This window comes from Peromyscus eremicus, chromosome 10 (assembly GCF_949786415.1).
Source record: "Peromyscus eremicus chromosome 10, PerEre_H2_v1, whole genome shotgun sequence".
Taxonomy (NCBI): Eukaryota; Metazoa; Chordata; class Mammalia; order Rodentia; family Cricetidae; genus Peromyscus; species Peromyscus eremicus.
The window spans coordinates 21,061,813-21,076,663 of record NC_081426.1 but is presented as its reverse complement, the minus strand read 5'-3'; the positions used below and the strand labels follow the sequence as shown (position 1 = coordinate 21,076,663).

The 14,851-nt window shown below is 45.1% G+C and overlaps 1 protein-coding gene across 2 annotated transcripts; it reads right to left on the bottom strand.

Moving 5' to 3' along the window:
* Positions 1–1,385: 1,385 nt before the first annotated feature.
* Positions 1,386–13,179, bottom strand: Hus1 (HUS1 checkpoint clamp component). 2 transcript variants are annotated; one of them, XM_059275456.1, is made up of 8 exons: positions 13,064–13,179; positions 12,482–12,609; positions 12,226–12,402; positions 10,426–10,536; positions 9,362–9,436; positions 5,019–5,118; positions 3,211–3,330; positions 1,386–1,726 (listed from the first exon to the last, which is right to left on the bottom strand). In XM_059275456.1, the coding sequence occupies exons 1-8, from the start codon at positions 13,113–13,115 to the stop codon at positions 1,644–1,646; spliced, it is 846 nt and encodes a 281-aa protein (XP_059131439.1). In that variant the 5' UTR covers positions 13,116–13,179; the 3' UTR covers positions 1,386–1,643. The 2 variants fall into 2 exon arrangements, with proteins under 2 accessions (XP_059131439.1, XP_059131440.1); XM_059275457.1 differs by having other exon boundaries at positions 10,426–10,533.
* Between the last annotated feature and the right edge of the window lie 1,672 nt (positions 13,180–14,851).

Genomic DNA, 14,851 nt, shown 5'->3' with positions numbered 1-14,851 from the left:
AGTGAGGCACAGACAGAGAAACAAGCTTCATAGGGAACGTCCTGAAATTTCATTTGCATCATGATTTTGAGGCTGTATCACGGCACCTGGACTGCCTTTCATTACAAGCCAAAGGAGAGAGAAATGCTTTAACAATTAAAGAATCCCTAATTCTAAAATGTTAGTTTAACCGAATATATCTTATTAAATATCAGAAGAGCCAGAGGCATGGTGGCTCACATCTGTCATCTCAACACTTGCGAGTGGGAGGCTCAGAAGATCAAGGCCAATATTAGCTACAACTCATTCAAGGCCGGCTTTACTGCATGAGACCCTGTCTAATCAAAACTGAAACGGCAAAAAAGAATCCCAGCAGCGCTTGAGGGACAGTACTTTCCCTAAATAATATGGAAAAGCCCCCAAAGAAATGCTCTAATTTGTTTGATCCCCCCTCCCCTTTTAAAAAAATCTCATCCTGGGCAACTTAAGCTTTGACTCTGACATGAAAAAACAGTTTCTGATGCCACCTCATGGGACACCCGACACCTAGTCAAAGCAGGAAGCCTGCTAGGGTGTTTCTGGAGAAAGCACACCCTCGGGTGAGCTCCAATAAGGAACAGAACACAGCTTTGCCCATCATGGCCAAGCTTCAAGTGCTTTATGCAAAACAGTGTGCTTCATAGAAGGGTAGATCTGATACTGTGGAAGAATTATGCAAAATTACAATGTAAAGGACTGGGGCTATAGTTTGGCATAGAGGAGTGCTTGCCTAGCATGTACCCAGTCCTAGGTTTAGATCCTGAGCACTACAAAAACATAAAATAAGTTATAACCCAAAACCAAAGTGGGCTCAGGCAGAAAGTACACAGAAGGACTAGTTCAAGATGGGACCTGGGTTGGTTGGGCCGGCCTTCAGGCTCTCAGGCTCCCAGTGTCTCCAGGCTCTGAGACTCTGCAGGTTCCCCAGGCTCTCCGGCTCCGCAGGCAGTGAGAAGGGAATGAACTTGACTCTTCAGGAAGTTGGGCAAGGCTCCACATGCTGCAGCTGTACACTCACAGTGTGGTGAGAAACCAGGCATGCTGCCGGGGACGGAGGGGGCTGTCCAGTTTGCACTGAGCTCCCAGATGTGTGGGGTGGGAGGGATGCGCACACTCACATCGGAAAGCAGACAGCTACGCCATACTGGGGACTGAACGCGCAACTAGCTGGGAAGTACTCCTGCGCATTCTGACTGCAACACCAGTTCTCTGGGGATGATGGTTTCTGCAACTTCCGTGACAAACTGCTACGGAAATTTTAGACAGGGCTGGGAGCAACTCAGGGGCAGAGCATGTGCTTAGCACACATAAGGCCCTGGTCTCATCTCAAGCACCCAAGGAAAACAAAAACAACAAAAGACCCTATAAAAAATCAATTCCATCTTTTCTTCTTAATGGCTTAAACCCAGGATGAGGCACAGGTGGTGGATTTCAGTACCATGAAGGAATGATTATCCAGCTGTACTTCATTCATTCCACTTGTCCTTTAAGCAGCATGGGGGAGAAACAAGCCCACCAGTACAAGTGTGTGGTGCTGTGAGGACAGGCAGCTGACTGACCACATCACCCAGTGCTTCTCTCATCACGGCCAATGTCTCTGCGCTCCCAGGTCTGGTGAGACGGTGCTAGGACAAGGCTGGGATGAAATACTGAAGGGAGATGTCTTCCAGAAGCAAGTCAAAATGAACAATTCTGTTACTCACAATATCTAGGAGAAAAAGACCCGGATGTTAATGACAGCTTTTCATCCTCACCTGTCACAACAACTTCTCGGCCATGGACACCTCCTACACTTGGTGCCTGTTCCCTTTGAGGGCTCATGAGGGGTCAGAGCACAGGCTACTGCCACCCACTGGGGACAGTGTGAGTGATGAAAAATGAAGCTGCCCAGGCTGTAGGGGAGAAATCAGGTTGATTTAACCAAAGTAGCCTTCCTGGTAAAAGCAAGTACCCATAGTGAGGTGACCAAAGTATACGGACACAGTGTGAGTGCTTGTGTCCTGTGCACTCTGATAGGCTACACCACATACCACCAAATTCTCCCATGTCCTCACCCCACAGATGCTCACACAGTCTCTCCTGTGCTTTCTCTCATCCTATGTTGGCTGGTTTTATGTGAATTTGACACAAGAAAGCCATCAGAGAGAAGGGAGCTTCAACTGGGAAAATGCCTCTGTAAGACTGGGTTGTAGGCAAGTCTACAGAGGGCATTTTATTAATTAGTGATTGCTGGGGAAGGGCCCAGTCCATTATGAGTGGGGCGATCCCTGGGCTGGTGGTCCTGGGTTCTACAAGAAAAGAGGCTGAGCAAGCCATGAGGCGCAAGCCAGCAAGCAGCACCCCTCCGTGGCCTGTGTATCAGCTCCTGCCTCCAGGATCCCGAGCTGCTTGAGCTCCTGTCCTGACTTCCTTTGATAATGAAAAGTGCTGTAGAAGTGTAAGCCAAATAGACCCTTTCCTCGCTAAGCTGCTTTGGGTCATAGTGTTTCATCACAGCAATAGTAACCCTAACTAGGACACATCCCTTTTCTCTTTCAGAACAGCTGGTCCTTGACAGAGCTACCCAGAACTCTCTGTTCCATCACTATAAGGTCTAGTCCCAGGTCACCTTCCTCAACTTTGTGGATGAGAGGCCATCCTGGGCACTTTCCACAAAGGGAGGGAGGTCACATCTATGTGACCTTGCTATGCCTTTTTTAAAACAAAACAAAACAAGGAGACAAAGAGCCTCGGAAGTTCTTGATGAACTTCCTAGCTCAGAAGAGAGAGCAGGTGAAGAGGAACAGGGCAGTGTGCAGCCAGAGTGAGGACGAGGACTAAACCATTAATAACCAACAACCGAGGAGACTTTGGTAGTGAGCACAGGTCAGGTGGGCAGTGAAAGGAACGGAAATGGCTCAAGCTGAAACTCAGATCTAGAAAAACCGCATATACCAGGCTCTGATTCTGTCAACTCTGATAGAGTCAGGGCTGTGAGATAGTCTGCACGGTGCAGACAGTACCACAGGCAGAGCCCACTGCCAGTCCAGCACCTCACGGCTCGCCATCACTCTTCAGTGGCTCTAGATACTTCCTCTAGCTCCAGGAAACTTTACGACCTGATTGCCCAGGGCGCTCGAGTTCCCGGAACTGGGCATATCTGCACTTAGAAGACTACACGCACTAGAGGGAGTACTGGAGACGCAAACTCACTGCACACAGCCTTGGTGGGAGTCACTTGCTGTCCTGCAAGGAACTGGAGGAGCTTCCTTATGTCGATGTGCACCCGGGCCATGTCTTCTGGGTGTCGGTTTTGAGAGACGCTCTCAGAGGCTGAAATGACATGAATTTTTTTTTTTTTTAAATCCAACATCTCTGGACATAACAAGAAACTCAGAAATATGCAATGGGTGTTTATGAACTGATCAACCCCATAGCTCTTTTTAGCAATCTAGTAGACTACAACTTGTAAATGTCACTCATTCAGCAGGTATTTGAACTGTTTAAAATACTGTAACCTCCAGAGGAGCTTCACTTAAAACGTCTTGAAGTATAACTCAGTCATCTCTTTGCACAAAAGAACATTGTAGTTCAATATGAATTCAAAAGTTGAAATGCAGGTGGCTAATGCCAGACTTCTAACTCTACATAGTAGAACGAAAAACAGAAATCAGCCTTTCCAGTGCTGATAACCTGCTTTGTGAAACAAAATGACTGACACCAAATAACTCACGTCAGGGCTGGGGATGTAGCTCAGTGGTAGATCACTTCCCTAGCATGCAGAGGCTCTAGACTCAGTAAGTACTGCAAACACAGCAGCATGAAAGCCAAGGTCATTTCACACACCACTGTCACAGCCTTCATGCTATGGATTTCACTGTGCTGGAGCGATGTGCCCCTCACTACAAAGTAAATGTTTCTTTCAAGGCTATAGTAATATCTGTGCTTATGTGAAAGCACACCTACAATAACCAGTCATAATTCTAAAAGTGATGGCGTCATCTTATCTGTTTAGCAACACATGTATATCAAAAAATGGCCCTCCCATCATTCCAGACACCTTTCCTCTGGCACTCTGGCTGCTTCTGTTTGAGAAGTGGACTCTAATTTGGGCTCACTGCTCACCAAGCTGCACAACCACCTCTTCCTTCAAGGCTTACTGAACTGATTGCACATTTCTTCCCAACCTTCATGAGGTGAAAAGTGTGACCAAATTCATCTGTATCACATTTCTTTCTGCCAATGTAACTTTACAGGGATTGAACTGAGTAGAGGAGAAAATAAGAAACACAACTTTTAACTCCAGTCCAGATGAGAAACTTAACCTTTCAGAGCACAGTGACATATGAAGAACTGTTTTGGAATATTTGTTTAACTATGCAAAGATGTGTTGCTGTTTTACTTTGCCTGCCTAAGGCACCTGATTGGTCTAACAAAAAGTTGAATGGCCAATAGCAAGGGAGGAGGTACAGGTGGGACTTCCAGGCAGGGAGAGTTTAGGAGGAGGAATTAGGCTCAGGGAAGAAAGAAAAGAGACACAAGGAAGGGGCCAGGCAGCCAGACACAGAGGAAGCAGGAAAGTAGAACATATAGAACGAAAGGTAAAAAGGCCTGAAGATGAATAGAAACACATTAAATTAAGTTAAAAGAGCTAGTGGATAAGCCTAAGCTAAGGCCGAGCATTCATAATTAATAAAAAGTCTCTGTATCTTTATTTGGCAGCTGGTTAGCGACCCAAAGAAAATGCCAACTACAAAGAGTTGAATTCTTGGAAGTCAATGTTTGCGACCTGAACCCCAGAGAAGGGAAGCACCCTTCTGCACACCCTCAATGCCTGGTGGCCTGGCCCCCTGCCTAGTGTTAGCTGCCCCATTATGTCACAGGGACAGGAAATCTAATCTCCACCCCTTCTCATGTGTGAAACAAAGAAAACCAAATTTCAACATTTTCACTAAGAGAATCAATATATATTTAAACAATTTATTTATTAGAGGCAAAATATAACCCACAAGAAAACTCACGTAATACAGGGTTTCCAAGATCCTTAAAATGAGTTGTCACACATACCAACTCAGTTTCTATCTTTAGGTTCAGTTCTCCATTCAGGTTCGCTTCAATAACCTGCAAAGTGAATGAAATTCAATACTGGAAAGAGGAAAAACAACAACATGTGGGTACCAGTTTCCACAAAAGCTGGGTAACAAGGCAGTGCCACAAACCTAACACCTCACAGGGCACTGAAGCCCCCAAGGCATCAACCACAGAGAGAAGTTCTGAGAGTCCAGAACTCAGAAATCCCCTAAAAACCAAGAAGGTACCCCCCTAGTGGAGAACTCAGCCGGGGGAAGTGGAGGAGCCTTGCTGGGACACTCTGCCAAGGAGGCCCCGGCAAAGTAATGAGGGTGGAGGGGAGGGGAGGCTCCTTTATAGCAGGCATGGAGTGAAAGGATCCTAACTGAACAGGGCGAGTGTTCTGGCAGGTAAGAGAAAGAACATTATATGGGTAGAAAGGATCAAACCACCAAAACTATGTACCCTTCAGAGATGCCATTTCCTCCTTTCTCATTTAATGCAAGAAGCACGGTAGTTTGTGTCTATGGCTCGTGCAAGAAGAGCACCCACCTCCCCGAACCATCATTACACTGCGCATGAGAATTCCTGAGATCTGGTTAAGATGGACTTTGGATTCGGGTCTGGGCCCAGCCTCTATACTTCTGACCAGTTTCCAGGGCATGCTAACGTTGCCTGTTTTTTGACCATGTCCTGTAGCAATGCTTAGTGATGTGTGCTCTGCTGGATGTGACTTCAGATGTGATGTTGGAAACACTCTGTAGGAGCAGCTCACTGGAGAACCGAGAAGGATTTAGGGTGAGAAGCACTGTGATGCAGTGAGAGGGGGCAGCTAAGTGAAACCCAGGGCTGGAGGTATTATGACCTATGATGGGAACAGCAGTGCAGCTGTCACAAGCCTTTTATTGCTCTGGTAAATTCAGAGGTGGTTTATAGTCAGTACCAGTACAATTAGTCAGCAGTCAACTAACGGCACTTAAGTGATGATTAAGGGAGCCACAGGGAAAAGTAAGATCTTATCCTGATGCTCGGGAAATTGAGTATGTTGATGTGCATGATAGTACAGAAAACTGCATCTGAAATCAGCTCTGAGTGCCATGTTCAGGGAGTTGGCTGCTGTTAATCCTTTCACATGCTGACTAAATGCATCATATATCCGGCACTCTGGATTATGTGGGAGTCAAAAATCTAATGTTCTATTACTCAGACTTTAAGAATTTGAAGATGGGCTGGAGGGATGGCTCAGAGGTTAAGAGCACTGGCTGCTCTTCCAGAGGTCCTGAGTTCAATTCCCAGAAACCACATGGTGCCTCACAGTTATCTATAATGAGATCTGGTGCCCTCTTCTGGCACGCAGGCATACATACAGGCAGAACACTGTATACATAATAGATAGATAAGTAGATAAGTAAATCTTTAAAAAAAAAAAAAAAAGAAGAAATTGAAGAAAGCATAAAAGCACGAATGCCCGCAGTGAATTTAGAGCCAAAGCAAGCTGCTTTCTTAATAGGTATTTATTTCTAACAGCACTGTTTTTCAGAAGTCATCCAATTCACAGTTGTTGGAAACAAATGGGCACAGGCCACACATGAGCTTTACAGAGCTCCAGGGAGAGCCCCAGAACATTCATAAGCATCGCTGTCTACATTTTGTTTTGGTGACTATCATTCCAGATTATAGGACAGTGGGTTAAGAAATGACGAGAAGAGCTCTGAGTTACTGAAAGAAGTCTTATCATGAAAGCTTCTGATTCCAAGGAAGTGACTAGAGGAGAAGACTGTGAGCTTGGGAAACTCTGTGTATAATGTCAGAAGCTCAACACAAGAACTCATCTAAGTTCAAAGAACCTACCATGTTTTGTTTCTAGAATGAGGAAGATTTGGAGTTCAGAAATTGTCTGGAATAAGCATGGGAGTCACCATGTGCTGACCAGTTTCCAGGCATGCTGATGCTGCATGTCTTAACCTACAGCATGACTACAGAGCTGTGCAGGTGACTTCCTTTCCTCTCACTGACCCAGGATCCCCTGCCCACCATGCCCAGAGGATCGTCCTACTGACACAGATGCCCCCCTCCTTTCCAGATTAGGTAGCATGTTTGTGTTACTGGTTGGCAGAATGCTGACTGTAGACTGCATATGGCCTTTCTGTAGACCAGTTAGGCAGACACCAACAACCAAACCAGAAACGCAGTGTTAAGGCAACAGCAGCCCCAGCCCCTTCTGAATCTGGACCTCACCCATCTTCTATGCAGTGTCTTTGTATGGGACTCAGTCATGATCTGTGGTGATAGATTGGATACACTAATAAACTTGCCTGAGGATCAGAGGACAGAGCCAGCCACTGGATTAGACATAGAAGTCAGGCAGTGTTGGCACATACCTTTAATCCCAGCACTTGAGATCGCATGCCTTTAATTAGGAAGCACACATGCCTTTAATCCTAGGAAGTAATTGGCAGGGCAGAGAAAGGTATATAAGGCGCAAGGAAATAGGAACTCACTCTCTTTAGGCTGAGGATTTCATAGAGGTAAGAACTAGTGGTTGGTTGCTGTTTCTCTGATGTTTGAGCTTTCACCCAGACATGTGGCTCTGGGTTTTTTATTAAGAGACCATTGAAGATTCAAACAACAATGATCCTTTACTGATGGTTTGGCAGTGAGGTGGGGAGGTTTCACCATCAATGTGGAAATGGACCACGATAATTTCCTAACTTTGTGAGGTCTTTATTCTACAAACTATTAAGACATGCAGCTTCTCCAGGAGGCACCTACTTAGATCTTTAGAATTCTGGCTTCCCAGGTACCCAGAAAGATCTCATATGCGTGTGGCTCTTCTAACTCCATAATTTCTCAGTCAGCATTTGTCGAGCGTTCCAGAAGAGAAACAACTGCCAATGCTCTCACTCCTCACTTCTCACTCTCCACTTTGCTGACTCATTTCCATGGAACAGAAAGAACAAGCAAATGGATCCCTCAATTAAGTGCCTGACTTTTCCCTCTGGGCCTCTTGAACCTCCTAGAAGTCCCGGGGTACCTTAGAGGAAGCCGGCCTGACAACTGGATCAACACCGTGGCAGTGGCAGTGAACACTGCTGCCAGCACGGAGCGAGCTACTTCAAGCGAAATTATTTTCCATTCAGATGGCAGCTCCAAAGACTACTGCTCTGAAGTGAGGACTCAAGAGAAAACAACACCATCTAAAAAAGTCGACTTTCTAGGTTTCAAAATCCTTCTGTGATGTAACGATTCCTAGGAGCTAACTGTTGCTCCCATCCATGCAATAACACAGCAGTTCTGGACTACTGAGCCTGGACTCTGAGACAAAGAAGGTTAAGGAAGGATTTCCCTTCCTTGAAGCTGGCACTTCTGGAGATTCCAAGATAATGGAGGATTTACAGGCATGCTAGAGAGAAGCTCAGGGCAGGGAGTTTCCTGCGGGCAACATGGAGCTTGGGCTGAGCACTGCCCATGGCTGAGCGCTTCCAAGGAGATGAGGCACAGCAACTGAGTGTAAAGCAGCACGAAACAAAACCTGTGAAGGGCACTAGGAGGGCAGGTGACAGGGCCAGCCCAGTGTGGATCAGCCAGGAAGGCCCGGCTGCCAGAGATGTGGCCTTGGAGGTTGGGAAAGTCAATGTTTGTGGATCAGGTGGGCAGGGGCTTCGAAAAGATTCAGGAACATGATGGAATGTGGTTTTAAGGACTGAATAAAGGTGGAATTCAGGATATGCTCATGTGTGAATATGATGATAGTCCACATGATTTTTCATCACTGTTGTGTTATTTTGGGGCCCTTAAAAATATATAGAAAAATAAGGGGAATCCATCTATGTTCGTGTATAACATGCCCATGCATATTAACATGTGAAGATACTGGGGCTTCAACTACTCACACAGCTCGGTGGTAGAATATGGGCTTAGTTTGCATGAAGCCTTCTGCTTAATCCTCAGCATCAAATAAAAGACCAACAAACTGTAATGTTCATCCAAATTACAAGGAACAAAATAGCAGAACTGTCGGAACAAGCTCCTGGTATACTATAAACACGAGGGATCGAGGGCAAGCTGTCCCCAGTGAGTGAGAGATGAAAGGCATTAGAACAGGTCCCTAAAGGACAGCTCTCAACACCAAGCTCTGTCCTCTCCAGCGGGGCCTCAGTGAGAGAAACCTACCAACCGAGACACCTTGTAGTGGTGAGGGAGCACCCACACCTGGGTCTACAGTGAAGCTGCCACTTGTCCCACCCACATGGCTAGAGATCACCCACAGTTTTTTTCAGGAGTAATCACTTACAAGTTGATTGCTGATGTTTCTCATTTTTTCCACAACACTCTTCATAGTCTTCAAGGCTGGTAAATAAATACTGACCTAAAAACCAGTAAGAGAAATCACAAGCATCAGAAATCTTAATATAGTCTAGAGTGACAGGTACTCAGGCAACAACTGTGAATTGTACTTGTATTTAAATGCTCAGAATCACATTTTTAATGTTCTAAATAAAGTTCCTTTAAAACTTTGAACAGTTCACTACCTTATTCAAGGAAATAAACATACTTGGATACCTGGCTTTGGTTACCATGGTGACCATACTCCCAAGAGCATTGTTTTGGTTCATGAAGAAACACAGTACAGAGATACCTATATATAAGTCCAAGGGGACTACAGCTCAAGTGCTGAGCAAGAAGCCTTCCTCTGGGAAATGTTTTACAGGACTCAGGGGCCTTCTGTGTACTGTTTAACATACAGCCAGTCATTATCACAACTCATTTGAGCCATGTTACTGGCTCAACAGTGCTGTATGTAATGTTGGCTTTTTCTAAACCTATAAAGACACCTTCTAGTCAACTACACATTTCATCCAGTATCTGTTTAATTTCTTTACATATATGCAAGAGACAAAGGACCATTTGGCATCCTCTTTATTTGCAATGGCTCTGAGGTTCCTAGGTCACTGTTAACCTAAGCTCCAAGTCAACCAAATGCCTTTTCTGGCTCTTTCATCAAGGCCTGTGAAACATAAGTTTGTGCCTAAGGCCCAGAGTCATGGAAAGTACAGACTGTCTTCCAAAACATAACTTAGGCTCTGTTTCCTTTGTCTACCAGCTGTCAGTGAGCAAGGCATTTGCACTCCCCTAGGGAAAGTATGGCATTTCTAAATGGGAACCGGCTCTTTAACAGGATCTACACAGATAGCAAAAAGCACATCCTCATGTCTGGAGTCTTGTTAAATGACTCGCATTCTTTTCAGAAACTATACAAATTCAAACAAAACACACCGCAAGACGACGACTAGCACTGGAGAGCTCAATCCTGCCTTTTAGTGTGTGTTGGACAACAGGACTGCAGACAGCACTTACATCAGAGTCTGGGACAGACGGCTCTTGTAAGTCCTTCCACAGTCTTCGAGGAATAACCTTTATGGGGATATCATGTGTCACGATTCTACTGCTGCTCGATGAGGACAACTGCTAAGAAAAAAGTCACGATATTTTATGTTGTCAACGCTAAAAGGAAACCAAAACATAAGAACTGACGCTAAACCTTTTGAATTCCAAATGGAATGTTCTTAATTCATCCTCTTAAAATCTATTCAACCAATATTGTTGGCATGGTGCATCTGTTCTGCTTTGGGTCCTGTAAGTCTGAGAAGTGTGGGGAATGAGACAACGAGGCCCCAGTGGAACAAATGGAGCAACTAGAAGGCAAGAGCACAAAGCTGCACCAGATGCTCATCAGAGCCTGAAGAAAGTGCAGTGGGGAAGAGGCTGGATGAGGGAGAGTGGGGAGGAGGCTGGATGAGGGAGAGTGGGAAAAAGATAAACCATGTTTATTTCTAGAAGCATCTCTAAAACTCAGAAACCAAAGTATTACCAGGAATAGTGGCACACACAGCACTCAAGAGGCAGAGGCAGGTGGATCTCTGTAAGTTTGAGGTCAGCCTGGCCTACATAGTGAATTCTGAGACTGCCAGAGTTACATAGTGAGACCCTGTCTTGAAACAACAACAAGAAAAAGTAAACCAAAGTATCTTGCATTCTTACTCAGAAAAGTATTGTATATTATGATCTTGCTTTCCTTAAGAAAGTTTATTTAAACTCAAACTTAATATCAGAGTCTGGGACAGAGGGTTGTTATAAATCCTTCCACAATCTTCTAGGAATAACCTTTATGGGGATATCATGTGTCCCAATTCTACTGCTGCTCGATGAAGACAACTGGAATTACTCAGAATGCTCTAATTAGCTCTAAGAACACATAAACAGTTATGAAGCCAGGAATTAACTGCTATAGCTAGCTTGAAAACAAATGTAATACTCACCCCCAGATGTGCAGAGCACACATAAGAAAGGAAAGCTGTAAAGATAATGGGGGCCTGGGTGGGATGGGGCAGAGCACTAAAGAAAGGAAAAGTTTCGGAGAGAAACTCCATGTGGAAAGTTTAATTAATGTCACCAGCCTGGGAACTGGGGGGAAAAAACGACATATCCAGAGAACTCAGAGGGTAGTAATATATGATTTGGCTCCAAGATAGTTTGGGCCATATATGAAAAGCTATAAACATGTTAGGAATTACAAATACCATCTTTACATGTGTTTTTGTGTGTTCTGAGGAGAGGCTGTTCACTAAACTCATGTAGTAGTAGCATCTAAGACAAATGTGTTACTTAAGTACGAGGACTGTTTATTTAAGAATATTACAGATGATGAGATAGAAGGGGGAAATTCTAAGATGAAAATGGATTGAAAACATCTAGACAAGATGACAACATCCTAAAAGAAAGAGGTTCTAACTAGCAGTTTGATTGTTTGGGAAAATCGGTATCCTGCTGAATACTGTGCAGTCAAGACTTTGTTTAAAAATGACTAGGACAAGGTACACTTCTCACATGTAAGTCATGAACCAGATCTTATATTTTATTTTGAGACAGGGTCTCTATGCAGTCCTGGAACTCATAGAGATCTTCCTGTCTCTGTTTCCTGTGTGTTGGGATTAAAGACATTTGCCACCTTGCTGGACTAGATCTTGTATTTTAAATGAAACTAATTGACTTTCAAGAATATTGTTTGAAAGCCCAGGCTTATAACTCCCTATACTTTCTAGACCAAAACAAGACATTCGTATAAAAAAATTCAGAAATCCTTTTCCTCTTACTTACCAGCTCTACAGACACGGTAAGACAGGGAAAGTGTTTGTTAGTCAGCTTGATTTTCAAGGCTCTGGCGTTCTGGGCAGTCTTCAAGGCTCGGGATAAGTTTTCTGACGTTAATTCTAAATAAATCTCATTGTTTTCTGCAGAGACTCCTTCCATTTGAAATTCACTAAAAATGTTCTCCTGCAGGACAGAAACAGGCATTTATGGCGTTTTCAGCACTCCTGGCTGGAGCCCCGGGCCTCTGGGTGTTCCTGCTCACCTGCTCCAGTTCACACCACATGCTCACCCCACCACTGGCCAGCTTGTCCGAAAGGATGAAGTTCAGCTTCTCCGGGCTGATGCGGAGGGTGCAGGTTTTGGCAAGCTTGGCTATCATGTTACTGACTCCTGTAGCGACGGGGGTAAAGTAAGCAGTTACTAAGCTGCACACCGTGTAGCCTACAGGTCATCTTGCAGAACTTCTAGTTCAAGGATCACGATAGTACTTCAACGCCCGCTGACATCTTGCCGGAAGACCCTGCGAGGCACACAGCCCACGGCACCAGTGTCCAATAATGAAACAGTCTCAGAGAACAACTGACAACCGGGGACCACATTCCACATAAACGTGGGGGCAGCTGGGTACCGCAGAACAGAACTGCCTGCGAGCAAGGTGAGGCATAGTCCCGGCGGAAGAAAGAGTGAGGGATCACTGCAAAGGGAAAGGTCCCCGGTAGACATCCGCCCCACTCAGGGCCGCCCTCCCAGCCTACGGGCCCCAGCTGTGCCCTTCACCCCGCCCGTCCTCTCACAGGGCTGCAGCCGCACTCTCCGCTCGCTCCCCGCAGCCCTGCCAGCTCACGTGTGAAGTGATTCAGACAAGCCAGGTCCACGATCTTGGCGCGAAACTTCATGGCGGCTTCCAAGCCGGCAGGAGCTTCGGCCCAAGGCGGACGAAAGTCCCTCCCGGAGCGTCCCGGCGGGGAAACGCGGGCGCTCGCACAGAGGTTCCGCCGAGACGTTGCGGCCGGAGAGGTCCGCTCCCTGCTCGCTCGCCCAGGTCAAAGGCGGAGAGGGGGGCCGCCCATCCACAACCTTGGCGACCCTCACACCCCGGGTGCAGGGAAGCGGCTCCGAGAAGTCACGTCCTGAAAAACACTTGGATCCCTGGCAACGCAGCATTTTGAAGTTTTGAAAATTGTTTGAAACGTTTTAAAACCTTGACTTACTAAGGATGCCCGAAGATCACTGATGGGAAGTGATAATTCTGCACCTTTGTCTCTATAGAAACCCATCCGAGCCTATAAAATTCTTATTAGCCCTAGCTAATGAGGGTGCTTAGGCGAGGGGATCTCAGGTTGGAGACCTGCCTGGGCATCCTAGTGACATTATGTCAACAAGTATTTTAAAAAGAAAGAAAAGGAAAGAAGGAACGGGAAGATAGGAAAGGAGGGGTGGGGGAGAAAAAAGGAAAGAGAGTAGGACTCCTCTCCTCTCTCTCCCCCTTTCTCCCCCCACCCTCGTGTGTGTGTGTGTGTGTGTGTGTGTGTGTGTGTGTGTGTGTGACTGGAGCTCACTTGCTGAACACAGTTGTGACTTTTGCATTAATCCCGGTACCATACACAAACAAAAGCCCTCTTAGTATAGTGTCCTTAGAATTGTTTTAAAAAGATTTTTAATCCAGAATAGAACACTTTGTTTTTTCAAGGATTATAGCTGTAAAATTTTAAAAATGACATTGGGGATTAAACTCCCAGGCTTCCCCACTTTCTAGCATTCTTCCAAGGCACTACATATTCAAACCCCACCCCAAATATTCTTAAATTCCTTTGAAAATAACATAAAACTAGATCTCTGGAGGGTACAAGATGGTTCAGCAGGTAACAGTGTTTACCATGAAGGCCTGAGTTTGAGCCCTGGTGTAATTCCAAAAGTTGTCCTCTGACTTCCACATGTATACCTTGGCATGAGCATGCTTACATTCACACACACAGTAAATTTTTAAAAATATTAAAAATTGTTTCTAACATGGTACACAGAATTAAGATATTAATAAAACAGCTGATAGTGCAGACTATCAGTAAAGTGAATATATATACATATATATATATGTATATATATATATATACATATATATATATAAACATGAGGCTAAATTCTAGTCTACTCTGTGACGTACAAGTGGTTGGCAAGCCAAATGTCACATATTACTTTTGAATGTCAGCAAAACTTGCTTTTTTATTTAGAACTTAATTTTGAAATAACTAATGTCCCATGAAATAAGGTAACTGTTACATATATTTTGTGATTAAAGGATGTGCTGTCTGTGTGTACATGCGTGTACTCAGGGTCATCCATGCATTGGAGCGCATGTGAAGGCCAAAGGACAAGCTCTGGTTTGGGGATTCACCTTCCACCTTGTTTGAGACAGGGTCTGTCTTAGCCGTCTGCTGATGAATACCCCAGGCTAGCTGGAGCCTGAGCTCCTGGGGATTCCTCTATCTGCCCCTTGTCTTACCATAGGAATGGTAGGATTACAAATGTTTGCTAAGCCCATTTGCCTGTTTTTGTATGTTAAAAGCGAGGATTCGAACTTGGTTTCCTATGATTTCAAGGCAAGAGCATTACCACTGGGCCATCTCCCCAGTTT

What these genes read in the sequence shown, in the direction of transcription:
- Hus1 (XM_059275456.1), bottom strand. Translation starts at nt 13,115, where the DNA reads ATGAAGTTTCGCGCCAAGATCGTGGACCTGGCTTGTCTGAATCACTTC. An exon ending in TTACCGTGTCTGTAGAGCTG is followed by an intron (nt 10,537 to 12,225) that starts GTAAGTAAGAGG and finishes CTTTTTTCTTAG; the next exon opens with CAGTTGTCCTCATCGAGCAG. An exon ending in CGTCTGTCCCAGACTCTGAT is followed by an intron (nt 9,437 to 10,425) that starts GTAAGTGCTGTC and finishes ACTGGTTTTTAG; the next exon opens with GTCAGTATTTATTTACCAGC.